Raw genomic sequence first — 26,451 nt, forward strand, 5'->3', positions numbered from 1 at the left:
AGCACAACACCGATGACCTTATTTTTGTCTGATCATTTTCGGCGGCCGATTGATCGGCGTATCCCTGGTTACCAGTGGACTACGGCCCTAGAATTATCGCCCTCGCTCACATTGTGGGGGTAATCAATGGTTACCATACACGGACTCACCCTACGCTGCACTTTTAATAGGTCTCAAATGGCGCTGTGTGGATACATTCTCCAGGCAACCCAATCATGTAATGCTCCGCCCCCTCCCTAGGGAGGTAGTCAACGCATATGAAATATAGGAATAAAAAGCATCGTAGTGTAGTAATAAAGGCACCAAATTTATTAAAATATAAAGCAGCACACGCACGAGGTATAAAATCAGATAAGAATATCAGAAGTCGGTAAAAACAAATTCAGGAAACAAGCCGTGGTTGCTTGCATAATGACGTTGCTCCGCCCTACGTGTTTCGTCATACAATGACGTCATCTGGGGCTTTTGTGTTTTTTTTTTTTGTTGGATTTGATGCTTTTTATATGGGGTGTGTACAGGGGTGCTTTAAAAAGGGGGCTAATATGCCCCCTATGTGATAACGGGCAGGTGACAGGTCCTCTTTATTTACGAAGGCATTAGGGGTCTATTAGAGTTGTTCTCCAAAGCGGCTAGCCTCAGCTATGCTAGCCCGAAGAATGACAGCTGTGACGCCAAAAGTGGCGCAATACACATCACATCCCGGGGGCCATTAGTCACAGGAGGGATCGGAACACAGATGTCCCCCCCGAGTCTCCCCCGCTCTCTCACTGTACGAGCAGGCTCCCCAGAAGAACGGAAGAACTCGGTAACCACCACAGATGTAACAAGGGGACAACTGGTCAAGGGAGAGTGGTTACTACTGGTCAAGGGGAGGTTTACTGCCCCCGAACTACAAGTGTAAAGGAGGCTCTTGGTGGAGTAAATTTTATTTTACATTCGTCTGAATCAGAAAAACCCACAATGGGCACCAGTGCGTGGAACGCGGACGTGTCGCATTTTTTTTTCCGCAATCGGGAGGCCAGAAAAAAAAAAAAGGCTTAGACTACACAAGGTACACCGAGAACCTTGCCATAAACACAAAGCACGAGGAGAATATCAGAAGTCGGTAAAAACGAATTCAGGAAACAAGCCGCGGCTGCTTGCATAATGATGTTGCTCCACCCTACGTGTTTCGTCATACAATGACGTCATCTGGGGCTTTTGTGTTTTTTTTTTTGTTGGATTTGATACTTTTTATATGGGGTGTGTACAGGGGTGCTTTAAAAAGGGCGCCAACATGCCCCCTATGTGATAACGGGCAGGTGACAGGTCCTCTTTATTTATGAAGGCATTAGGGGTCTATTAGAGTTGTGCTCCAAAAGCAGCTATCCTCAGCTATGATAGCCCCGAGAATGACAGCTGTGATGCCAAAAGTGGCGCAATACACATCACATCCCGGGGGCCATTAGTCTCAGGAGGGATCGGAACACAGATGTCCCCCCCGAGTCTCCCCCGCTCTCTCACTGTACGAGCAGGCTCCCCAGAAGAACGGAAGAACTCGGTAACCACCACAGATGTAACAAGGGGACAACTGGTCAAGGGAGAGCGGTTACTGGTCAAGGGGGAGGTTTACTGCCCCCGAACTACAAGTGTAAAAGGAGCTCTTGGTGGAGTAAATTTTATTTTACATTCGTCCGAATCAGAAAAACCCACAATGGGCACCAGTGCGTGGAACGCGGACGTGTCGCATTTTTTTTTCCGCAATCGGGAGGCCAGAAAAAAAAAAAGGCTTAGACTACACAAGGTACACCGAGAACCTTGCCATAAACACAAAGCACGAGGAGAATATCAGAAGTCGGTAAAAACGAATTCAGGAAACAAGCCGCGGCTGCTTGCATAATGATGTTGCTCCACCCTACGTGTTTCGTCATACAATGACGTCATCTGGGGCTTTTGTGTTTTTTTTGTTGGATTTGATACTTTTTATATGGGGTGTGTACAGGGGTGCTTTAAAAAGGGGGCTAACATGCCCCCTATGTGATAGCAGGGGCAGGTGACAGGTCCTCTTTATTTATGAAGGCATTAGGGGTCTATTAGAGTTGTGCTCCAAAAGCAGCTATCCTCAGCTATGATAGCTCCGAGAATGACAGCTGCGACGCCAAAAGTGGCGCAATACACATCACATCCCGGGGGCCATTAGTCACAGGAGGGATCGGAACACAGATGTCCCCGAGTCTCCCCCGCTCTCTCACTGTACGAGGAGGCTCCCCAGAAGAACGGAAGAACTCGGTAACCACCACAGATGTAACAAGGGGACAACTGGTCAAGGGAGAGCGGTTACTGGTCAAGGGGGAGGTTTACTGCCCCCGAACGACAAGTGTAAAAGGAGCTCTTGGTGGAGTAAATTTTATTTTACATTCGTCTGAATCAGAAAAACCCACAATGGGCACCAGTGCGTGGAACGCGGTCGTGTCGCATTTTTTTTTTCGCAATCGGGAGGCCAGAAAAAAAAAGGCTTAGACTACACAAGGTACACCGAGAACCTTGCCATAAACACACAGCACGAGGCTGTCCCATATTTACTCCTCCTGTCTGTTCCCTGTAATTTGTGGCACCCTGGAGCAAAATAAGGGTGTGGGGGGGGGGGGTTATGAGACGGGCTGACGGGCCAATAATAGCACAGCCAAATATTTTGGGAAAAACAAGACCTGGACTGCAGAGAAACAATGACTCGGTATGGAGGGGGAAATCGCAGAGTGGGGGGTCTCCTGGGATCCCCTCCGAGAACTGAACTCCAAAACTGGAAACATTCTCAGAATTTCTGGATGTCTCCGTGGGCTCTCAGGAGGTGGGGGGAACAAGGGGCCCCACCAGCTCTGCGACTTGATGACCTAATAGAATTGGTTGGTAGGAGACACCTTTAGAATTAGACTGGAGAAGGCTGGAGGTCTCAAGGATTTAAAGAGGACCTACGGGGACAACTTCAGGATATTTTTGCATTACATTTAAAAAGGAGGCACGTCACCACTACTGCTACAGACTTGAGTCTAGCTGAAAGTGGAACTCGTCCGAACTCCTTCATACACTAGGCAAGAACTGAATCCTTTATTGCAGGTGGGGGATTTGGCCACCACCTGTTGATCCTGCCAGTAGATCTGTATCTGACAGACTGAATCACGTGTCCTTTTAGTACGTTTAGTTCCATTTTAGGAAGACCTGTCCCTTCTATATTACCTTATACCCCTGTCAGGGGTATGTTTTGGAATGTTGTCGTACAGTTTCAATGCCACAAAGAGCAACTTCCAGAAAGACCCTTTCCATTTCTAACAGGAGTGCAATTTAGGAAGTCAATCCTACAATGGTAGTAAACCTCTGACGTTAGACCAGTTTGTCTGATGGAACTTTAAATACCCAGGCTGGACCTCTTTCACTTTTAGATAGAAAAGGGAAGAGGCGATCCAAAGGTTTTTATCGAGGTTTGTGTCTCCTCTGGGAAGATTTCCTCTTACTTACTCTTTGGTTACAAAATCTCCCCAACAGTGGAACTGACAGAAAAATGGTGGAGGAGTTATTCCCTCCTACCACTCCATCCAAAACCAATAGGTCTGGGACTTGGTTTTGGACTGGCCAGACCAGACCAAGACCAAAGACCTGGGACATGCCAAGACCATGGCCAAAAGACCAAAGACCAAGACCAAGACCAAAGACCAAAGACCATGACCAAAGACCATGACCAAAGACCATGACCAAAGACCATGACCAAAGACCAAAGACCATGACCCAAGGCAAAGACCATGACCCAAGGCAAAGACCATGACCCAAGGCAAAGACCATGACCCAAGACAAACACCATGACCCAAGACAAAGACCATGACCCAAGACAAAAGACCAAGACAAAAGACCAAGACCAAAGACCATGACCAAAGACCATGACCAAAGACCATGACCAAAGACCATGACCAAAGACCATGACCAAAGACCATGACCAAAGACCATGACCAAAGACCATGACCAAAGACCATGACCTCCACCACACCGAGAACAAAGAAAGACCAGACCAAGACTTTAACCACACCAAGACCATGACAGAATAACACCAGATCAAGAACAATACTAGGTGACAGCAGACCAAGACCACAAGACCGGGTGACACCAGACCAAGACCACAAGACCAGGTGGCAGCAGACCAAGACCACAAGACCAGGTGGCACCAGACCAAGACCAGGTGGCACCAGACCAAGACCAGGTGACACCAGACCAAGACAAACGAGACCATGACCAGTTGGGCACCCTGGGTACAATGTTAAATGCTTAAGTCTAGGGGGATGTGCAGAAGAGGCTGCATTATATACATGACTCCTGCCCCAGCAAGCTCCAGTGTGGTTTCCCCCCCAAAGCTCCAGTCCGTGGGTGGAGTCTTGGCGTCATCATGTACAGTGCAGGGTTCTCCCTATATTGTACAGGGTGTTGGGGGCGCATGTGTGACCACAGAAAGGAGCAGCTTACAGAGGCCATGGCAGACCAGTTGGGAACCTTCTGGAGAGGGGAATGGATGGAGGCGGTGGATCACTTTTATCCCCGTTTGATTAACAAAATGTTTAACCCTTGCGACCTACATAAACAAACTCGGAGCGCCGCTTCCAGCGTCTGCAAACTGCTCTGGTGATCCACAGCTCTGTCAGATGCCGCCATCCAGAAACACATCCAAGATAGCAGTTATATATAGAACACTAAAGGAAGCCGCACTCCTAATCAGGTAACAGTGAAGCCCCTCTCTAGCTCTGATGCGTTTTGCCCTGCACCTGAAATTTTAAGCCCCAGCGTGGGGCGAAACGCGTCGGTTGCATGGCCAGAGAGGGGCTGAGGCCATTTCACTGTCACCTGACATCAGATATGAGCGGGACGTCCTTAGACTTATATATATAGAAGTGTTTGAACCTTGCAGTGTGGGGGAGGGGGGACTTAATGTTTTTTTGTACCCGTTTCCTGGCACACAAATGCTTTCATTCCATTTTGAAAGGCATAAAGACTGACAGAAAGAAATCCAGATGACTCTTCTTCAGTTTGAATCCCTCTTTGATCAGTTTTAAACCTTTCTAGAAGCAGCGCATTCAGTTCTATTCAAAGAGGAAGATTAAAAAAAATGAAGAACGTCTTTTTTCATCTACAAACTACAAAGGAAAAGAAAAAAAAACATATAAAAGACGGCGAGATGAAACCGTTAACATTGTGTAAGCCAAAACTCCAACACCAGGATAGAAAGAAAGGGGGCGCTGTTTATCATATGCAAATATTTGACACCAACACGTACATAAAAACATTCCAGTTTTTGTGTAGGAAGGTTTCTTTTTACATCCCCAGATTCTCCTAGTTCCACCATAGAATGCTGCAGACCCCTTACCACCTCATAGTTACAGACTATCCTAAATACACCGATTTCCATCCAACATGTTCCCCGGAGTAAAGTCCACTTCATCAGGGATGCATATGCAGTTCAAGCAGACAGTAGCATTGCACCATTGCCAATACTAAGCATTTGTACGATATTGAAACCGATACCTTTAAGTTTTAGTAAAAACATGTAAAGTGCCACTTACAGGCACGAAATAGAGCATCTACAGTGGCTTGACAAAGAGGCAGTGCCTTGAAATTAGACTAAAGCCTCGTACACACGATCAGACTTTCGGCACGGAATTGTGCGACGACAGACTGTTGGCCTAAAATCCAACCAATAGTACCCTCCATCAGACAATTGTTGTCCAACTTTTCGCCAACAAATGTTGGTGGCAGGCCAGTAAGTTTTCGGCGGAGAGCGGCCTGTTGTCAGATTTTCCTATTGTCCGTACACAAGGCCGTCACACAAAAGTTGAAAGTACAAAAACGCATGCTCAGAATCAATGCAACATGACATTAGCAGAAGGTGCCCAAAGGGTAGCACTCAATAGCTGAAATTCCTCGTAGTATGTCACTACGTTTGTGTTTGTTGGCCGACAATTGAGTATCGTTTGTATGCAAGTCAAGTTCCTGGCACACGCCCTTCGGACAAAAGTCTGATGCTTTGTTGGCCAAAAATCTGATCGTGTGTACCAGGCTTTAGACTGTTGTGCCTTCCAGCAGAGTTCCCAGTTCTAGTGATCCACTTGGCAAGATGTCCCTTCCGGTCCACCATGACTGGTCATGCCCAGTGGCTCTTCCTGGATATGGAAATACACAGAACATCACCATCTACATCTCCTCCCAGCTGGTTCATCCATCTTCCATTTTTTGTTTTCCTGGTGACCACAGGAAATTGAGTATCCACAGTGGCTTGACAAAGAGGCCATGCCTGAATTGAGACCGAGACTGTTGTGCCTTCCAGCAGAGTCCCCAGTTCTAGTGATCCAGTTTGTGAGATGTCACTTCTGGTGACAATTTCCAGTCAGCCGTGAATAGTGATGCCCAGTGGCTCTTCTAGGATATGGAAATACACAGCACATCACCATCTACATCAGTCCTCCTAGCTGGTTAATGCATCTTCCCATCCTTTGCTTTCCCGGTGGCCACAGGAAATAGAGCATCCACAAGTGGCTTGACAAAGAGGCAGTGCCCTGAATTGAGATCGTTGTGCCTTCCAGCAGAGTCCCCCAGTTATAATGATCCAGTTGTCAAGACGTCATTTCCGGTCCACCACGACTGGTCCGTGCCCAGTGGCTCTTCCTGGATACGGTGATACACAGCACATTGCCATCCGCATCGCTCCTCATTTGCTTTTCTAGTGGCCATAGGAAATAGAGCGTCCACAGTGGCTCGACAAACAGGCCGTGGCTTGAAAAGAGATCGAGTCCCCCCAGTTATAATGATTCAGTTGTCAAGACGTCATTTCCGGTCCACCACGACTGGTCATGCCCAGTGGCTCTTACTGGATATGGAGATACACAGCACATCACCATCTACATCTCTCCTCGTAGGCCGGTTCATCCATCTTCACAGCCTTTGCTTTCCTGGTGACCACAGGAAATGGAGCATCCACAGTGGCTTGACAAAGAGGCAGGGCTCTGAAACAAGACCGGGACTGTTGTGCCTTCCAGCCTCCAATTCTAGTGATCCAAGCAGACAGCCGTCACTTCCGGTAACATCATTCTCAGAACCGCTGTGACTGGCCGACCGATTAACTCCTCCCAGCCGGTTAATCCATCTTCCCACGCTTCGCTTTCTGGTGGCCACAGGAAATAGAGCATCCACAGTGGCTTGACAAAGAGGCAGTGCCCTGAATTGAGATAGTTGTGCTTTTCCAGCAGAGTCCCCCAGTTATAATGATCCAGTTGTCAAGATGTCATTTCCGGTCCACCACGACTGGTCATGCCCAGTGGCTCTTACTGGATATGGAGATACACAGCACATCACCATCTACATCTCTCCTCGTAGGCCGGTTCATCTATCTTCCCAGCCTTTGCTTTCCTGGTGACCACAGGAAAATGGAGCATCCACAGTGGGCTTGACAAAGAGGCAGGGCTCTGAAACAAGACCGAGACTGTTGCGCCTTCCAGCCCCAATTCTAGTGATCCAGCGGACGAGCCAGCATTTCTGTAACATCATTCTAAGACCGCTGTGACTGGCAGACCCGTTAACTCCTCCCAGCTGGTTCATCCATCTTCCAGCCTTTGCTTTCCTGGTGACCACAGGAAATGGAGCATCCACAGTGGCTTGACAAAGAGGCAGGGCTCTGAAACAAGACCGGGACTGTTGTGCCTTCCGGCCTCCAATTCTAGTGATCCAGCGGACGAGCCGTCACTTCCGGTAACATCATTCTAAGACCGCTGTGACTGGCAGATCCGTTAACTCCTCCCAGCTGGTTAATCCAACTTCCAGCCTTTGCATTCCTGGTGACCACAGGAAAATGGAGCATCCACAGTGGCTTGACAAAGAGGCAGGGCTCTGAAACAAGACCGGGACTGTTGTGCCTTCCGGCCTCCAATTCTAGTGATCCAGCGGACGAGCCGTCACTTCCGGTAACATCATTCTAAGACCGCTGTGACTGGCAGGCCGATAACTCCTCCCAGCCGGTTAATCCATCTTTTGCTTTCCTGGTGGTCACAAGTGGCACAGGATGGTATTTCTCTACACCAGGACCTGGGTCACACGTGGAACTGTGTTTTTTTCTCTTATTTCTTGGATTTAAATGGCCCCTTACATGGTGGTGTCAGCGAGCACTTGAGAAAAAGTTTTGGTACTCGGTCTTAAAAACAAAAAAAAAATAACTGGTATTGGTGCATCCCTAGCAGACAGTGAGCTCCCCCCCCCCCCCCCTCCAGTTTGGTTGCCTGGTTGCCCGGGGGACTGGAAGCCGGAGATCTGGCACAAAATATAGCAATCATTCAACAATGCAATAAATCCGACTACTCGGAATCATCCATTGCAATGATTCTTCTTTGACTACATGGCAGGATAACAGCAATAACAAGCTAACGCGTTTCGGCCTTGGCCGCCATTACTAGTAAAAAAATATTAATAAAAATGCTATGAATCTATCTCCTATTTTGCAGACGCTATAACCAATCAATATACGCTTATTGCAACTTTTTATTTTATTTTTTACAAAAATATATAGAAGAAAACATTGGCTTAAATTGATGAATTTTTTTTTCACTGGAAATTATAGCAAAAAAAATTTTTGGGTTTTGTTTTAAATTGTCAGTCTTTTTTTCGTTTTATAGCGCAAAAAATTAATGTATTGGAGGAGGCGTGGCGCTGACAGGGAGGCGTGAAGCGGGTGAAGGATTGTCTGCCATCTTCTTCTCTGTCAAAGTGATCTTATTAGGCAGCCGATTCTGAGTGCCGCAGCTCCCCTCCCCCTCCCCCAGGGAAGAGCGAGGCGCAGTCGCCATCAAAGCGGGATATCGATCATTCGGCGCGCTCGCTTCCCTGTCTCTAATCATCTCCTCCCCCCGGGGGTCTCCTAATCAACACACAACATGGAGGTTGGGGGGGGGAGAAGCATCTTCCATTAACACCTCAACGCCCAGCGACCTCCCCCACCCCCCCCCCCCCCATCATCATACCCGACACATGAAGTCCAGCAGGGTGGCGGTGATGGCGGATGCGGCTTCATGGAATGGTGCATCAACAGAATCGCCGGCTCTGTGGGGGAGGGAAAGGAAAACAAAATTAGGATACAAAAACCCTCCAAAAACACACAATAAAGACGATCTTCAGATAAAACCACACAAAGGGAGACCAGAGAGGGTTTACAGCCCTGTCCATCCACTCCTGAGATTTACACAGCTGTGCCACTGGGCAGGAGACCCGATTGTAATCTGCTGCAGTGCAATAACACTCCGGCCCCTTCCACACGCGAGTGACTTGGGACTGCAAAGTCACGTGACAAGTCCCCCCCCCCCCCCCCCCCAAGGATTTCTTATGAGCACCGATTGTATCTGTGCGACTTCAGAGTAGTCCCCCTGTACTACTTCTGTCCAACTATGATGTGACTTGGGTCTATGTGGGGAGGGGCAACTCCACATTAATGTCCATGGGGGGGGGCAACGCCACATTAATGTCCATGGGGGGGGGCAACGCCACATTAATGTCCATGGGGGGGGCAACTCCACATTAATGTCCATGGGGGGGGCAACTCACATTAATGTCCATGGGGGGGGGGGGGCAACTCCACATTAATGTCCATGGGGGGGGGGGCAACTCCATATTAATGTCCATAGGGAGAGGGGGGCAACTCCATATTAATGTCCATAGGGAGAGGGGGGCAACTCCATATTAATGTCCATAGGGAGAGGGGGCAACTCCATATTAATGTCCATAGGGAGAGGGGGGCAACTCCATATTAATGTCCATAGGGAGAGGGGGGCAACTCCATATTAATGTCCATAGGGAGAGGGGGGCAACTCCATATTAACGTCCAAAGTGTGTGTGTGTGTGTGTGTGGGGGGGGGGGGGGGCAACTTCATAATAAAGTCCATAGGGAGAAGGGGGGAAACTACATATTAAATGTCCATAGGGAGAAAGGGGGGGGGCAACTCCATAATAATGTCCATGGGGGGGATGACGACTCCATATTATTGTCCATAGGGAGAAGGGGACAACTCCAAATTAATGTCCATGGGGGGGGGGGGGCAACTACATATAAATGTCCATAGGGAGAGGGGGGCAACTCCATATAAATGTCCATAGGGAGAGGGGGGCAACTCCATATTAATGTCCATAGGGAGAGGGGGGCAACTCCATATTAATGTCCATAGGGAGAAAGGGGGAGGCAACTCCTTATTAATGTCCATAGGGAGAGGGGGGGCAACTCCTTATTAATGTCCATGGGGGAGGGCAACTACATATTAAATGTCCATAGGGAGAAAAGGGGGGGGGGGCAACTCCGTAATAATGTCCATAGGGAGAGGGGGGCGACTCCATATTAATGTCTATAGGGAGGGGGGACTCCATATTAATGTCCATAGGGAGAAGGAAGGGGGGCAACTCTATTATTGTCCATAGGGAGAAGGGAGGGGGGCAACTCCGTAATAATGTCCAAAGGGAGAAGGGAGGGGGGCAACTCCGTATTAATGTCCATAGGGAGAAGGGGCGACTCCATATTAATGTCTATAGGGAGGGGGGACTCCATATTAATGTCCATAGGGAGAAGGAAGGAGGGCAACTCCGTAATAATGTCCATAGGGAGAAGGGGCGACTCCATATTAATGTCTATAGGGGGGGGGACTCCATATTAATGTCCATAGGGAGAAGGAAGGGGGGCAACTCCGTATTAATGTCCATAGGGAGAAGGGAGGGGGGCAACTCCGTATTAATGTCCATAGGGAGAAGGGGACAACTGCATATTTATGACCGTGGCTTTTGGAATAGGTTAGCCAGCCAGCTCATAGAGGTATGGTGGTCAGGTGTTCCCAATTTTCGGCAGTAGAGCCTACGTGTCACTCAATCTCAGTTGTGATATCTGTGCAGGAAAAACAATGAACAGGCCCCGCCAGTCTTTTCAACGCGTTAGCCGTTCCTGAGGAACCTGCGGTCACAGATTTCCCAAGCTCTAATGCAATCAAACTGGGGAAGCTGAGATATTACCCAGACCACCAGTCCAGGGGACTCCAAAGAAGCAGTGCACACCCTCTGACAGCAGCTGTCCTCCATGGTCCCCTGGACCACACATTTCTGGGCACTAAAGTTGAATTTTGCTCTACCAGTCCAGAGGTCCTCAAAAAAACAGTGCCCACCCTCTGGCAGTAGCTGTTATTTACACTCCCCCTAATTCACATATTTCTTGCCACAGAAAGTGGTCAATCTTGCTCTACCAGTCTGGAAGTTCCCAAAGAAGCAGTGCCCACCCTCTGACAGCAGCTGTCCTCTGGTCTCCTGGACTGTACATTTCTGGGCACTGAAGCTAAATCTTGCACTACCAGTCCAGAGGACCCAAAGAAGCAGTGCCCACCCATTGATAGCAGCTGTCCTCCACTGTCTCCTGGTCCTCACATTTATGGCCACCTGGAGCTGCTTCTTTGGCACTTTTAGACTGGTACAGCAAGATTCATCTTCAGTGACCATAGCTGTGAGGACCAGGAGACTGCAGAGGATGGCTGCTGTCAAAGGTGGTGGGGGCGGGGGCGCTGATTTTTTAAATATTTTTAAAGACCTCTGGGTTGGTAGAGCAAAATGCAACCTCAGTGCCCAGAAATGTGAGAACCAGGAGACCATGGGAGGACAGCTGCTATCAAAGGGTGGTCACGGCTTCTTTGAAGTCCTCTTGGCTGATACGGCAATATGCAACTTCAGTGCCCAGGAATGTATGGACCAGGAGACCATGGGCGAAGGCTGCTGTGAAAGGGTGGTCACGGCTTCTTTGGGACCTTTGGATTGGTAGAGCAAGATTCAGTGACCTTCTTTTGACAGCAGCCGTCCTCTTTGGTCTCCTGATCTGCATATTTCTAGGCACCGAGATAGCATTTTGCACTACCATATCAGAGGTCTTCAAACAGTAACCACACTTTGACAGCAGTTGTCCTCTGCGGTCTTCTAGTCCACACGTTTCTGGGCATTGAGGTTGAATCTTGCTCTACCAGTCTATAGGTTCCCAAAGGAGCAGTGCCCATCCTCTAACAGCAACTTTCCTTTGTTGCCTCCTGATCTGTACATTTCAGGCCACCGAGTTTGAACCTAGCTCAAGAAGCCCAAAGGCCTTCAAAAAGAGCAGTGCCCATCCTTTGACAGCAACTTTCTTTAGTAGCCTCCTGATCTGCACATTTTAGGCCACCAAGTTTGAACCTAGCTCAACAAGCCCAGGGGTCTTCAAAAAGGAGCAGGGCCCATCCTCTAACAGCAACTTTCCTTTGTTGCCTCCTGATCTGCACATTTTAGGCCACCGAGTTTGAACCTAGCTCAACAAGCCCAAAGGCCTTCAAAAAGGAGAAGTGCCCATTCTCTAATAGCAACTTTCCTTTGTTGCCTCCTGATCTGTACATTTCAGGCCACCGAGTTTGAACCTAGCTCAAGAAGCCCAAAGGCCTTCAAAAAGAGCAGTGCCCATCCTCTGACAGCAACTTTCTTTAGTAGCCTCCTGATCTGCACATTTTAGGCCACCAAGTTTGAACCTAGCTCAACAAGCCCAGGGGTCTTCAAAAAGGAGCAGTGCCCATCCTCTAACAGCAACTTTCCTTTGTTGCCTCCTGATGTGCACATTTTAGGCCACCGAGTTTGAACCTAGCTCAAGAAGCCCAAAGGCCTTCAAAAAGGAGCAGGGCCCATCCTCTTGACAGCAGCCGTCATCCCTGGTCCACACATTTCTGGGCACTGAATCTATTCAGCCTTACTCAGAACGCTTAGGGCGTAATAGCGTATCTCGCTGTCGGAAGATTGTCACTACATTTCGTGTGCGCCGATCGGTGACAGGTTTCCCTGACATCTACAACAAAGCTTGCCGTCCTCCTTGACAAAGGGGATCCGTAAATTTTGCTGACGCAGCTTGTCTGCCTTTTCATCACCATGGATAACGGGAGCACCAACCTCAGCCGATGACAGATGTCGTCCAAACACCGCGCAGGACCAACATAACCACCAATAATTAACCCCATCAATACCGGGCACAGTCACCCCCCCCCCCCCTTCCTGCCCAGGCCAGTTTTCAGCCCGGTCACTCTTCGAACGACAACTGCGTGGTCATTCAATGCTGCATTCTCATGAAATTTTTATCTATTTTTTTTTGAGAGCGCTTTCTTTTGGTGGTATTTATTCACCACTGGGGTTCTCATTTTTTCCGAAATGAAAAAAAAGACCGGAAAAATTGGAAAAAATACCTTCTTAGTTTGTTATAACATTTTGCAAAAAGCGATTTTTCCTTCACTGATGAGCACCGATGAGGCTGTATTGATGGGCACTGATGAGGCTGCACCGATGGGCACTGATGAGGCTGCACTAATATGCTGCAATGATGGGCTTGTACTAATAATCAGGTCACTCATGAAGAGGCACTGATTGGCACTGACAAGGCTGTATTGATGGGCACTGATCAGGCTGCATTGGTATACTGCAACAATTGGTCTGCGCTGTTAATCAGGTCACCGATGAGGCTGCACTGCCAGGCACTGATGGGGCTGCATGGATGGGCACCGATATGCTGTACTGATAATCAGGTGACTGATGAGGCTGCACTGCCAGGCACTGATGGGACTATTGATGGGCACTGATATGCTGTACTGATAATCAGGTCACTGCTGAAGAGGCACGGATAAGGCTGCACTGATGAGGCTGTACTAACGGGGCTGTATTGATGGGCACCAATATGCTGCACTGATGAGGCTGCACTAACGGGGCTGTATTGATGGGCACTGATATGCTGCAATGATAATCATGTCACTCATGAAGAGGCACGGATGAGGCTGCACTGATGGGAACTGATCAGGCTGCACTGGTATGCTGCATTGATAATCTGGTCACTGATGAAGAGGCACTGATGAGGTTGTACGGGGCTGTATTGATGGGCCTGCACTGATAATCAGGTCACTCGTGAAGAGGCACTGATAGGCTGCACTGATGGGTCTGTATTGATAGGCACTGATACGCTGCAGTGATGGGCCTTCACTGATAATCCGGTCACTCATGAAGAGGCACTGATGGGCACTGACAAGGCTGTATTGATGGTCACCGATCAGGCTGCACTGGTATTCTGCAACAATGGGGCTTCACTGATAATCAGATCACCGATGAAGAAGCACTGATGAGGCTGCACTGATAGGCTGCAATGTTGGCCCTGCACTGATAATCAGGTCACTCGTGAAGAGGCACCGATAGGCTGCACTGATGGGGCTGTATTGATAGGTACGGATACGCTGCAGTGATGGGCCTGCACTGATAATCCGGTCACTCATGAAGAGGCACTGATAGGCTGCACTGATGGGTCTGTATTGATAGGCACTGATACGCTGCAGTGATGGGCCTGCACTGATAATCCGGTCACTCGTGAAGAGGCACTAATAAGCTGCACTGATGGGGCTGTATTGATAGGCATGGATACGCTGCAGTGATGGGCCTGCACTGATAATCCGGTCACTCATGAAGAGGCACTAATAGGCTGCACTGATGGGGCTGTATTGATAGGCATGGATACGCTGCAGTGATGGGCCTGCACTGATAATCCGGTCACTCATGAAGAGGCACTGATGGGCACTGACAAGGCTGTATTGATGGTCACCGATCAGGCTGCACTGGTATGCTGCAACAATGGGGCTTCACTGATGATCAGGTCACCGATGAAGAAGCACTGATGAGGCTGTATTGATGGGCACTGATGAGGCTGCACTGATACGCTGCAATGTTGGGCCTGCACTGATAATCAGGTTACTCATGAAGAGGCACTGATAGGCGGCATTGATGGGCACTGATGAGGCTGTACTGATATGCTGCACTAATAATCAGGTCACTCATGAAGTGGCACTGATAAGCAGCACTGATAGGCACCGATGAGGCTGCACTTACGGGGACTGATATGCTGCACTAATAATCAGGTCACAGATGAGGCTGTACCGACATGCTGCACCGATGATCAGTGCCCTGATTAGTGTATATTCCACTGTCAAAGGAAAGCTGGTCAACGACTTTCCTTTCCGCACATTCTAGCAGCGCTGAGGAAAGGACATGCTGATAACCAGCATTTGTTTACATGTGATGAGCTGTGATTGGACATGTCATTGGCTCTTTAACCCTGACTGGTGATGTGCTGTGTCCAAAGGACGGGCCTCACCACCAATCACCGTGCAACATGCCCCCAATGGTGTAACCAGGAGGGGGGGTCACATGAGGCCCATCTAAAAGGAGGAGTGTCTTCACCCGGCCTAGAGCAGATCAATGGCCGGGGAGGGACTCTCCACTTCCCAGGTAGACATCTTATGACGTTCTCCTAGCGAGCCGTGTCCATCAGAACTGGTTAAACAGCTTGGGGGATGAAGTGTGGTACTGCCCGAGGGGGAGGAAGGTACAAGTGAACAAGCGTCCGGGCCACTCACCAGTTTTTATTTCAATAAGCTTTATTAAAAAACGACGACTGTAGGGCTATAGTCATAAGAAAACTCCCATCGAGCACGACTCCACCACTGACGCGTTTTGTCCTCAAAGCCCACCCTGAGCCCCAAGCAGGTGATGGATGGCCTGTTTTATATGCATCTCTGGATCTATTTGCTGTGATAGATGTGAGAGAGGAGAGCGCTCTCTCCCACCAATCGTCTCCACACAGGCCCCGGTTTCGATTGGCGATTTCCATTATTTTCGAGACAACATTCCAGGCTGTTTTTCACGAATCATTCTGATAAGAGGAGCCGTAAATTATTTAAAGCGCCGCCGCCGCGTGCCCCGCTCATCTGACAAAGGAAGGAATGCCGGGGTGAAGGCAAAAGCGGAGAGATGAAACGCCTGGCGGGAGGGAGGGTGAAGGATACGGAGATAACACGCGATAAGAGATCAAACATACGAGCCGCGACGCGAGAGGAGAAAACCCCCGCTACAAACGCGCGGTGAGGCCAGAGGGTTCTTACCGATATTCATGATGCTGTCCTTTTCCGGGCTGAAGAAGAGCCAATCGTAAAAGAGAGCCAGCTTGGCGTTGGAGGCGGCCACGTTGGACTGCGGAAAGAAAAAGGAAAAAAAACGGAGACAGGTGGATTAACGAGGCCTGAGAACCACCAATCACTACAACCCAATGATTACCACCTGACATTGTTGAGAGATAAATTGATAAAAATATAACAAAATGATCTTTATATAAAAGCAATATTGATCATCTTCATCTCAGGACGGTTTTATACCCCCACCCCCCCTTTCATGACCAGAGCATTTTTTTTTTTTTTGCTATCCAGCACTGAGCTATTTTAACTGGCAATTGTGCGGTCATGCAGCACTGTACCCAACTCATCTTTTTACCTTTTTTTTTGGGGGGGCGGGTTTTCTTACTGTCACCCGTGCAATTTTTAACTTTTTTTTTTTTCACACTTTGTTTTTAAATACTTATACCAGTGAAGTACAGAGTCATCATATATCTGGTGTGGCGGTGATCAGAGACACTGGTGACATTATGGTAAAAAAAAAAAATGTATATTATTATAACTTATATATATATTTTTTTACATACTGTTCATCAGTAGTTCAGTGTACAGTAATGATCACTGTAACATCAAATCGTTTGAACTGTCATGAATGGCATTCACGACTCATTGTTTACTACTGTGACTGGCCCGTGGCCATCGCATGGTGCATGGTGCTGTGACTGGCCCGCGGCCATCGCAGGGTGCAGGGTGCCGCGACTGGCCCGCGGCCATCGCATGGTGCAGGGTGCCGTGACTGGCCCGCGGCTATCACATGGTACAGGGTGCTGTGACTGGCCCGCGGCTATCACATGGTACAGGGTGATGTGACTGGCCCGCGGCCAACGCATGGTGCAGAGTGCTGTGACTGGCCCACGGCTATCACATGGTACAAGGGTGCTGTGACTGGCCCACGGCTATCACATGGTACAGGGTGCTGTGACTGGCCCACGGCTATCACATGGTACAGGGTGCTGTGACTGGCCCACGGCTATCACATGGTACAGGGTGCTGTGACTGGCCCACGGCTATCACATGGTACAGGGTGCTGTGACTGGCCCACGGCTATCACATGGTACAGGGTGCTGTGACTGGCCCACGGCTATCACATGGTACAGGGTGCTGTGACTGGCCCACGGCTATCACATGGTACAGGGTGCTGTGACTGGCCCACGGCTATCACATGGTACAGGGTGCTGTGACTGGCCCACGGCTATTACATGGTACAGGGTGCTGTGACTGGCCCACGGCTATCACATGGTACAGGGTGCTGTGACTGGCCCACGGCTATCACATGGTATAAGGTGGTGTGACTGGCTCACGGCTATCACATGGTACAGTGTTACTGTGACTGGCCCATGGCTATAACATGGTACAGGGTGCTGTGACAGGCCCACAACTATCACATGGTAAAAGTGCTGTGATTGGCCCAGGACTATCACATGGTATAGGGTGCTGTGAGTGGCCCACGGCTATCGCATGGTACAGGGTGCTGTGATTGGCCAACGACTATCACATGGTATAAGGTGGTGTGACTGGCTCACGGCTATCACATGGTACAGTGTTACTGTGACTGGCCCATGGCTATAACATGGTACAGGGTGCTGTGACAGGCCCACAACTATCACATGGTAAAAGTGCTGTGATTGGCCCAGGACTATCACATGGTATAGGGTGCTGTGAGTGGCCCACGGCTATCGCATGGTACAGGGTGCTGTGATTGGCCCACGACTATCACATGGTGCCGTGATTGGCCCACAGCCATTACATGGTACAGGGTGCTGTAACTGACTCACAGCTATCACATGGTGCAGGGTGCTGTGATTCTCCCAGGTACCATGTGATCACTAGTGACCAATCACAGAATCACACACAGTAGTAAACAATGGAACGGATTGCAGTCATAAAACTTGTTGCTTTCCTGTCGTGAACTCACAGCGATCACCTGGTATCTAGACCGCTAACAACGGCCCGAAAAGAGCACCGTAACCCGCTGTGTCCCTTGGCATACGAGTACATTGCAACATATGGGTACGTTGCAGTGCCTGGGATAACCACCCAACAGCAGCACATGTACTGCTGGCAGTCGGCAAGTAGTTAAAGTATAACAGTTTGAGGACTTTCATGTTTTAATCTGATGTAGTCACCACTGTGCCGATCATAATCCTCCTTGCTGGAGAGGAAGCTGTACCTGAGGACCTGAAGTGCTGCCAGGATCTCCCTGCTTCTGCTAGGCTGGGGGGAGGTGAAAGGGTGGGATTGATGGATGGGGGCGTCCTTTACCAAGATGGCTGCCTCCACGCAGAGACACCATGCCTTGTTCTGACTATGAAAGTCAGTAAACGTGGAAAGATAAGCTGCAGGTAGGTAGACCACAGATAATAGGGGTGACCAGTTCTTTTTCCTTTGCTTGCCTTTATTGGATGGTTTCCTCTGTACAGGTCCACTTTAATATAAGTATACAATCTCTATTTTATGAACAATTAATGTATGACAAAGGATTTCCAGAGCACCTTGGGTTAAATATCCGGCATAGCAGATGCCACTTGCTTTCCGGCCGCCTTTGTCTTATGGAGTCTGATGAAGGTGGTGTCACAACTGACAGGTTATGGAGTTGCCGATTGGCCTATTTCAGCACTGTATCCGCAGACACACAACACTCACTGCGAAGAGGGGCACATCTGATGATTTCCTGCTGACTGCTCTCTCGGTTTACTTACCGTGCAGGTGGTCAAGAGCCAGCCAATGATGGCCCAGCGAGGCAGGATATCCGAGCTCAGCACCTCATTGGACGGGTGCACCACGCCGCATATGTAGCGAATCAGATCACAGCGCAGGGACTGGCTGTCCGGGGTGGAGAGGTACTGTCTCTGAAACCAGTCCTGGTATCGCTTCTGCTGCCCAAACCGCACCTGGAAGAGAAAAAGAAAAATCAGGTGGACCCGTCATTACACACCAGACGTCACAATACCCAATCACTTCATTACATCTGGAAGTCATGCTTGTGGCTGTTGGAGTCTTGACCAGACGTCACAATACCCAATCACTTCATTACATCTGGAAGTCATGCTTGTGGCTGTTGGAGTCTTGCAATGGAATGGTGCTGGACTCCGGTGCTTCTCATCCAGGGTGCCCCTGAGGTTTCCCCGGGGTGCCGCAACCTCTGATGTGATGGGGGCAGAACTCTGTGATGAGGAAGACACAATCTGATGGGGGCCTCTGATGTATGGGGGGGGGGGGGGGATTGTCGTCGTGAGGGGAACCTCGGGCGCGAAGGAAGGAAGGAAGGAAGGAAGGAAGGAAGGAAGGGGAACCTCGGGCGCAAAGGAAGGAAGGGGAACCTCGGGCGCAAAGGAAGGAAGGGGAACCTCGGGCGCAAAGGAAGGAAGGGGAACCTGGAAGGAAGGAAGGAAGGCAGGAAGGAAGGGGAACCTCGGGCGCAAAGGAAGGAAGGGGAACCTCGGGCGCAAAGGAAGGAAGGGGAACCTCGGGCGCAAAGGAAGGAAGGGGAACCTCGGGCGCAAAGGAAGGAAGGGGAACCTCGGGCGCAAAGGAAGGAAGGAAGGAAGGAAGGCAGGAAGGAAGGGGAACCTCTGGCGCAAAGGAAGGAAGGGGAACCTCGGGCGCAAAGGAAGGAAGGGGAACCTCGGGCGCAAAGGAAGGAAGGGGAACCTCGGGCGCAAAGGAAGGAAGGGGAACCTCGGGCGCAAAGGAAGGAAGGGGAACCTCGGGCGCAAAGGAAGGAAGGGGAACCTCGGGCGCAAAGGAAGGAAGGGGAACCTCTGGCGCAAAGGAAGGAAGGGGAACCTCTGGCGCAAAGGAAGGAAGGGGAACCTCTGGCGCAAAGGAAGGAAGGGGAACCTCTGGCGCAAAGGAAGGAAGGGGAACCTCTGGCGCGAAGGAAGGAAGGGGAACCTCTGGCGCGAAGGAAGGAAGGGGAACCTCTGGCGCGAAGGAAGGAAGGGGAACCTCTGGCGCGAAGGAAGGAAGGGGAACCTCTGGCGCGAAGGAAGGAAGGGGAACCTCTGGCGCGAAGGAAGGAAGGGGAACCTCTGGCGCGAAGGAAGGAAGGAGGGCCTCTGGCGCGAAGGAAGGAAGGGGCGGGGGCCTCCGGCGCGAAGGAAGGAAGGGGCGGGGGCCTCCGGCGCGAAGGAAGGAAGGGGCGGGGGCCTCCGGCGCGAAGGAAGGAAGGGGCGGGGGCCTCCGGCGCGAAGGAAGGAAGGGGCGGGGGCCTCCGGCGCGAAGGAAGGAAGGGGCGGGGGCCTCCGGCGCGAAGGAAGGAAGGGGCGGGGGCCTCCGGCGCGAAGGAAGGAAGGGGCGGGGGCCTCCGGCGCGAAGGAAGGAAGGGGCGGGGGCCTCCGGCGCGAAGGAAGGAAGGGGCGGGGGCCTCCGGCGCGAAGGAAGGAAGGGGCGGGGGCCTCCGGCGCGAAGGAAGGAAGGGGCGGGGGCCTCCGGCGCGAAGGAAGGAAGGGGCGGGGGCCTCCGGCGCGAAGGAAGGAAGGGGCGGGGGCCTCCGGCGCGAAGGAAGGAAGGGGCGGGGGCCTCCGGCGCGAAGGAAGGAAGGGGCGGGGGCCTCCGGCGCGAAGGAAGGAAGGGGCGGGGGCCTCCGGCGCGAAGGAAGGAAGGGGCGGGGGCCTCCGGCGCGAAGGAAGGAAGGGGCGGGGGCTCCGGCGCGAAGGAAGGAAGGGGCGTGGGCCTCCGGCGCGAAGGAGGGACCTCCGCCCTCCGGTGCTTCTACAGACTCACCGCTTCCATCGGTGAGTCCAAGAACAGATCTGCCAGCCCCGGATGTTTACCATAGAGATTTCCGGCGGGCCAGACGGTCGCCCGGAGTCTCTTTGATCACTCAGAGGCTGGGCGCGATGTTATGACGTCACGCCCGGCCTCTGCATTCAAATGGCGCCGCCTCGGCTGGGAAGCGAAGATCGTTTTTAGGCTTTTTTTTTTTTTAATATATTTTAGGCTTCCCAGAGATGAGATGGCGGATCCCGATCTCACTGTAAAGAGGACCGATCGTACCATACTCCTATTACAAAGGTTGTTTACATTCATAATAATAGGAATAAAAGTGATCAAAACATTTAAGTGTCTAACAAAAAAAAAATAAAAAATACGCGCTAGAAAAATTACTGCGAAAATAGAGAGAAGTTTCCGAACTGGCCCGGGTGGGAAGGGGTTAAAGAAAAATCGCTCGCCGCGGATCCCCCCCCCCGATACGTATCTCAGGACTTTTGATTTCCAATTTGCACCTCTCATCCCAGGAATCAGAGCGGACGGTAATTGTAGAACTTCCTCCGCCGCGTCGGACTCGTTCGCAGACAGCGGGACGCTCGGATCTCATCCGCCGCACCTCTCCTACCGCCGCAAATCCAATCTGCTTTCTGTCAGAGCGGAACAGGACGCGGCGTTCACCGAATCACGTCTCGGCCGTACAGCCCAGACGCAGCGCCAGTCCTCACGCCTCTTCATTTTCACCTCTCTCTCTCCGTTCCCCTCCGACCGCCGCGCTGCACATTGTACTGACGCGTTTTTTTACAAATCAATGACAATTAGTCTCCTGAGCCGAGGTTCCGCTCCAGCGATCGGTGGACGGATGAGGACTATCGATCTGAAGTGTGGAGGGCTATTCTTCAAAACGCACAATGACGGGCCCCCGAAGTGTGTGCGCTGGGCTACGACGGCGAAGATAATTGGAGGGGAGATGTACAGAGCCGAGCATTATGGGGGGGGAAACGAACGTCACGGAAGAACGGAGACGAGTGAGGGAATGACAAACGCCGGAACGTACGCGGTGAATCTGGAGCCTTGGAGTTAACAATCCACAACCCCGACGCTTCAAACGTCTCGCGGTTCTGAGCGATCGAACAACAGAACGTGCGGCAGAAGTTCTACAGACCGCCATGGTGCCGGCCGAGAGGGATTTATATCAATTTAATACCAAAATGTGATCCATCGGACCCCCTCCAGGGGCCCAACCCACGGCCCAAGAGCCACATGGTGCTTAGCAGACCCCAGAAGTCAGCAGCAGGAAGAGACTGAGGGCAATCATCTCCAGCAGTCTATTGTAGCGTCTCTCCAGTCTCTGGCCACCTCCTGTAGGGGGTGTCCCCAGTCTCTGGCCACCTCCTGTAGGGGGTGTCCCCAGTCTCTGGCCACCTCCTGTAGGGGGTGTCCCCAGTCTCTGGCCACCTCCTGTAGGGGGTGTCCCCAGTCTCTGGCCACCTCCTGTAGGGGGTGTCCCCAGTCTCTGGCCACCTCCTGTAGGGGGTGTCCCCAGTCTCTCCGACCACCTCCTGTAGGGGGTGTCCCCAGTCTCTCCGACCACCTCCTGTAGGGGGTGTCCCCAGTCTCTCCGACCACCTCCTGTAGGGGGTGTCCCCAGTCTCTCTGACCACCTCCTGTAGTGTGTCCCCAGTCTCCGGCCACCTCCTGTAGTGTATTCCCAGTCTTGGACCACCTCCTGTAGTGTATTCCCAGTCTCTGGCCACCTCCTGTAGGGGGTGTCCCCAGTCTCTGGCCACCTCCTGTAGTGTGTCCCCAGTCTCTGGCCACCTCCTGTAGTGTGTCCCCAGTCTCTGGCCACCTCCTGTAGCGTGTCCCCAGTCTCTGGCCACCTCCTGTAGTGTGTCCCCAGTCTCTGGCCACCTCCTGTAGTGTGTCCCCAGTCTCTGGCCACCTCCTGTAGGGGGTGTCCCCAGTCTCTGGCCACCTCCTGTAGGGGGTGTCCCCAGTCTCTGGCCACCTCCTGTAGTGTGTCCCCAGTCTCTGGCCACCTCCTGTACTGTGTCCCCAGTCTCCGGCCACCCCCTGTAGTGTGTCCCCAGTCTCCGGCCACCCCCTGTAGGGGGTGTCCCCAGTCTCCGGCCACCCCCTGTAGTGTGTGCCCAGTCTCCGGCCACCCCCTGTAGGGGGTGTCCCCAGTCTCTCCGACCACCTCCTGTAGGGGGTGTCCCCAGTCTCTCTGACCACCTCCTGTAGTGTATTCCCAGTCTTGGACCACCTCCTGTAGTGTATTCCCAGTCTCTGGCCACCTCCTGTAGTGTATTCCCAGTCTCTGGCCACCTCCTGTAGGGGGTGTCCCCAGTCTCTGGCCACCTCCTGTAGTGTGTCCCCAGTCTCTGGCCACCTCCTGTAGTGTGTCCCCAGTCTCTGGCCACCTCCTGTAGCGTGTCCCCAGTCTCTGGCCACCTCCTGTAGTGTGTCCCCAGTCTCTGGCCACCCCCTGTAGTGTGTCCCCAGTCTCTGGCCACCTCCTGTAGTGTGTCCCCAGTCTCTGGCCACCTCCTGTAGGGGGTGTCCCCAGTCTCTGGCCACCTCCTGTAGGGGGTGTCCCCAGTCTCTGGCCACCTCCTGTAGTGTGTCCCCAGTCTCTGGCCACCTCCTGTACTGTGTCCCCAGTCTCCGGCCACCCCCTGTAGTGTGTCCCCAGTCTCCGGCCACCCCCTGTAGTGTGTGCCCAGTCTCCGGCCACCCCCTGTAGGGGGTATCCCCAGTCTCCGGCCACCCCCTGTAGGGGGTGTCCCCAGTCTCTGGCCACCTCCTGTAGCGTGTCCCCAGTCTCTGGCCACCTCCTGTAGCGTGTCCCCAGTCTCTGGCCACCTACTGTAGCATGTCCCCAGTCTCTGGCCACCTCCTGTAGCGTGTCCCCAGTCTCTGGCCACCTCCTGTAGCGTGTCCCCAGTCTCTGGCCACCTCCTGTAGCGTGTCCCCAGTCTCTGGCCACCTCCTGTAGCGTGTCCCCAGTCTCCGACCATCTCTACTGCAGGATGGCAGTCTCTGAACGACTCCTCTATTAGGCCTGAATTCTGACAGTCTTCTATCATATACAGTCTCTTATGTGTGGCCCTTCAAGGGGCCCTAAGTGAGGCCCCCTACACCTTGCAGGTTAACACCCATAGAATCAGGTCGTTGGAAATCAGATACCACGACTATCCCAGGAAGCTTTTAATCTAACTGGCTAAATAAGACTACAGACAGTTTTCATTTCAGACACCCAACCGCAAACTACCTAAATTTACGGCATCTCATCTTTTTCCACTGTCCTATCCCATCCCACCGCACTTCCCCCAATCACATTCTCTGAAAGAACCAACACCTACCCGAGACGTCATGAACAGCAGCTTGGTCTCCATGTCGGGGGTCAGGCGGCACGCCAAGAACTTGCGGGAGGTGCGAGACTGTAACAGCTGGAGCATTCCTACGAGGGGGAGAGAAGAAAGAGTTCTCTACAAACAGCCGATAAAATATTTATATAGCTGACATATATCACAGCGCTGTACAGAGATCACTGAGCCAATCACATCAGTCTCTGTACAGAGGAGCTTACACTCTACTGTCCCCTCCCCCCACAGTCACATCAGTCTCTGTACAGACGAGCTTACACTCTACTGTCCCCTCCCCCCCACAGTCACATCAGTCTCTGTACAGAGGAGCTTACACTCTAATGTCCCCTCCCCCCACAGTCACATCAGTCTCTGTACAGAGGAGCTTACACTCTAATGTCCCCTCCCCCCCCACAGTCACATCAGTCTCTGTACAGAGGAGCTTACACTCTAATGTCCCCTCCCCCCCACAGTCACATCAGTCTCTGTACAGAGGAGCTTACACTCTAATGTCCCCTCCCCCCCACAGTCACATCAGTCTCTGTACAGAGGAGCTTACACTCTAATGTCCCCTCCCCCCCACAGTCACATCAGTCTCTGTACAGAGGAGCTTACACTCTAATGTCCCCTCCCCCTCCACAGTCACATCAGTCTCTGTACAGAGGAGCTTACACTCTAATGTCCCCTCCCCCCCACAGTCACATCAGTCTCTGTACAGAGGAGCTTACACTCTAATGCCCCCTCCCCCCCCACAGTCACATCAGTCTCTGTACAGAGGAGCTTACACTCTAATGTCCCCTCCCCCCACAGTCACATCAGTCTCTGTACAGAGGAGCTTACACTCTAATGTCCCCTCCCCCCCACAGTCACATCAGTCTCTGTACAGAGGAGCTTACACTCTAATGTCCCCTCCCCCCCACAGTCACATCAGTCTCTGTACAGAGGAGCTTACACTCTAATGTCCCCTCCCCCCCACAGTCACATCAGTCTCTGTACAGAGGAGCTTACACTCTAATGTCCCCTGCCCCCACAGTCACACACTATAAATATGTATTGGTTTTGGGGGTGGGGGGGGGCTCATGATGCAGACTATAGAGGCACCAATGGCACGCCCATCCCCCTCCGCCCCGGTTCGGGGCGCTCCACATCTTCGATTAAGCCTCACAATAACCTCATTATGCTCCGGCTCGGCAATCAAGGTCTTATCTCATGTGTACACCTCCGCTGCCCCCACCACCATCGGACCGCCGACTGGCAGTGCGTGAAGCGGATGGGGGGGGGGGGGGGGGTGACACGCGGGAACTGGTGGATTGGTTAGAAGGGAGGCAGCGGATATAAATAGATGTTCTACAGCTCAAGGGAAAGAAGTCGGCTAATTACAACCTGCCTAAAGAGGGGGGGTCCGGGGGGCATCATTATCAAGCAGCCAACCCCCCCCCCCTCACCCCCCCATCCATTCCTCATCTACAGCTGATGGAGCAGCGGGATCATTTCCACCATTCAGAGAAGAACGTTCACTATGGAGAGATGGTGGGGAGAGGACGCAACGCGCGCGTCACCGGCCACAGCTAATGTTCTTCATGACCCCGGCACTACCAGGAATACGGTACAGGTGTGGGGGTGAACACAGAACCAACACGGGTCAGGGGGCACAGTACACTGCCCTGAGGGTGAACACAGAGCCAACACGGGTCAGGGGGCACAGTACACCGCCCTGAGGGTGGGCACAGAGCCAACACGGGTCAGGGGGCACAGTACACCGCCCTGAGGGTGAACACAGAGCCAACACGGGTCAGGGGACACAGTACACTGCCCTGAGGGTGGGCACAGAGCCAACACGGGTCAGGGGGCACAGTACACCGCCCTGAGGGTGAACACAGAGCCAACACGGGTCAGGGGACACAGTATACCGCCCTGAGGGTGGGCACAGAGCCAACACGGGTCAGGGGGTACAGTACACCGCCCTGAGGGTGGGCACAGAGCCAAAACGGGTCAGAGGGCACAGTACAACACCCCGATGGTGGGCACAGAGCCAACACGGTACAAAGTACCGCCCACCCTCTCTCTCTCTCTCTCGAGAAGTACCGCCCACCCTCGCTCTCTCTCGAAGTACCGCCCACCCTCTCTCTCAAAGTACCGCCCACCCTCTCTCTCTCTCAAAGTACCGCCCACCCTCTCTCTCTCTCAAAGTACCGCCCACCCTCTCTCTCAAAGTACCGCCCACCCTCTCTCTCTCTCAAAGTACCGCCCACCCTCTCTCTCTCTCAAAGTACCGCCCACCCTCTCTCTCTCTCAAAGTACCGCCCACCCTC

General features: G+C 52.0%; 1 protein-coding gene across 1 annotated transcript in view; it reads right to left on the bottom strand.

Annotated features, from left to right (window-relative positions):
* Positions 1-26,451, bottom strand: part of INTS3 (integrator complex subunit 3) — a 144,176-nt gene that overhangs the window by 49,785 nt on the left and 67,940 nt on the right. Inside the window, 5 exon segments of the mRNA XM_077463837.1 lie at positions 9,018-9,052; positions 9,055-9,096; positions 15,993-16,080; positions 18,758-18,949; positions 24,137-24,234. Coding sequence (XP_077319963.1) covers positions 9,018-9,052; positions 9,055-9,096; positions 15,993-16,080; positions 18,758-18,949; positions 24,137-24,234 — 455 coding nt within the window.

Source organism: Lithobates pipiens, unplaced genomic scaffold (assembly GCF_037356315.1).
Source record: "Lithobates pipiens isolate NorthernLeopardFrog02 unplaced genomic scaffold, aLitPip1_a1.2 Scaffold_30, whole genome shotgun sequence".
Lineage (NCBI taxonomy): Eukaryota > Metazoa > Chordata > Amphibia > Anura > Ranidae > Lithobates > Lithobates pipiens.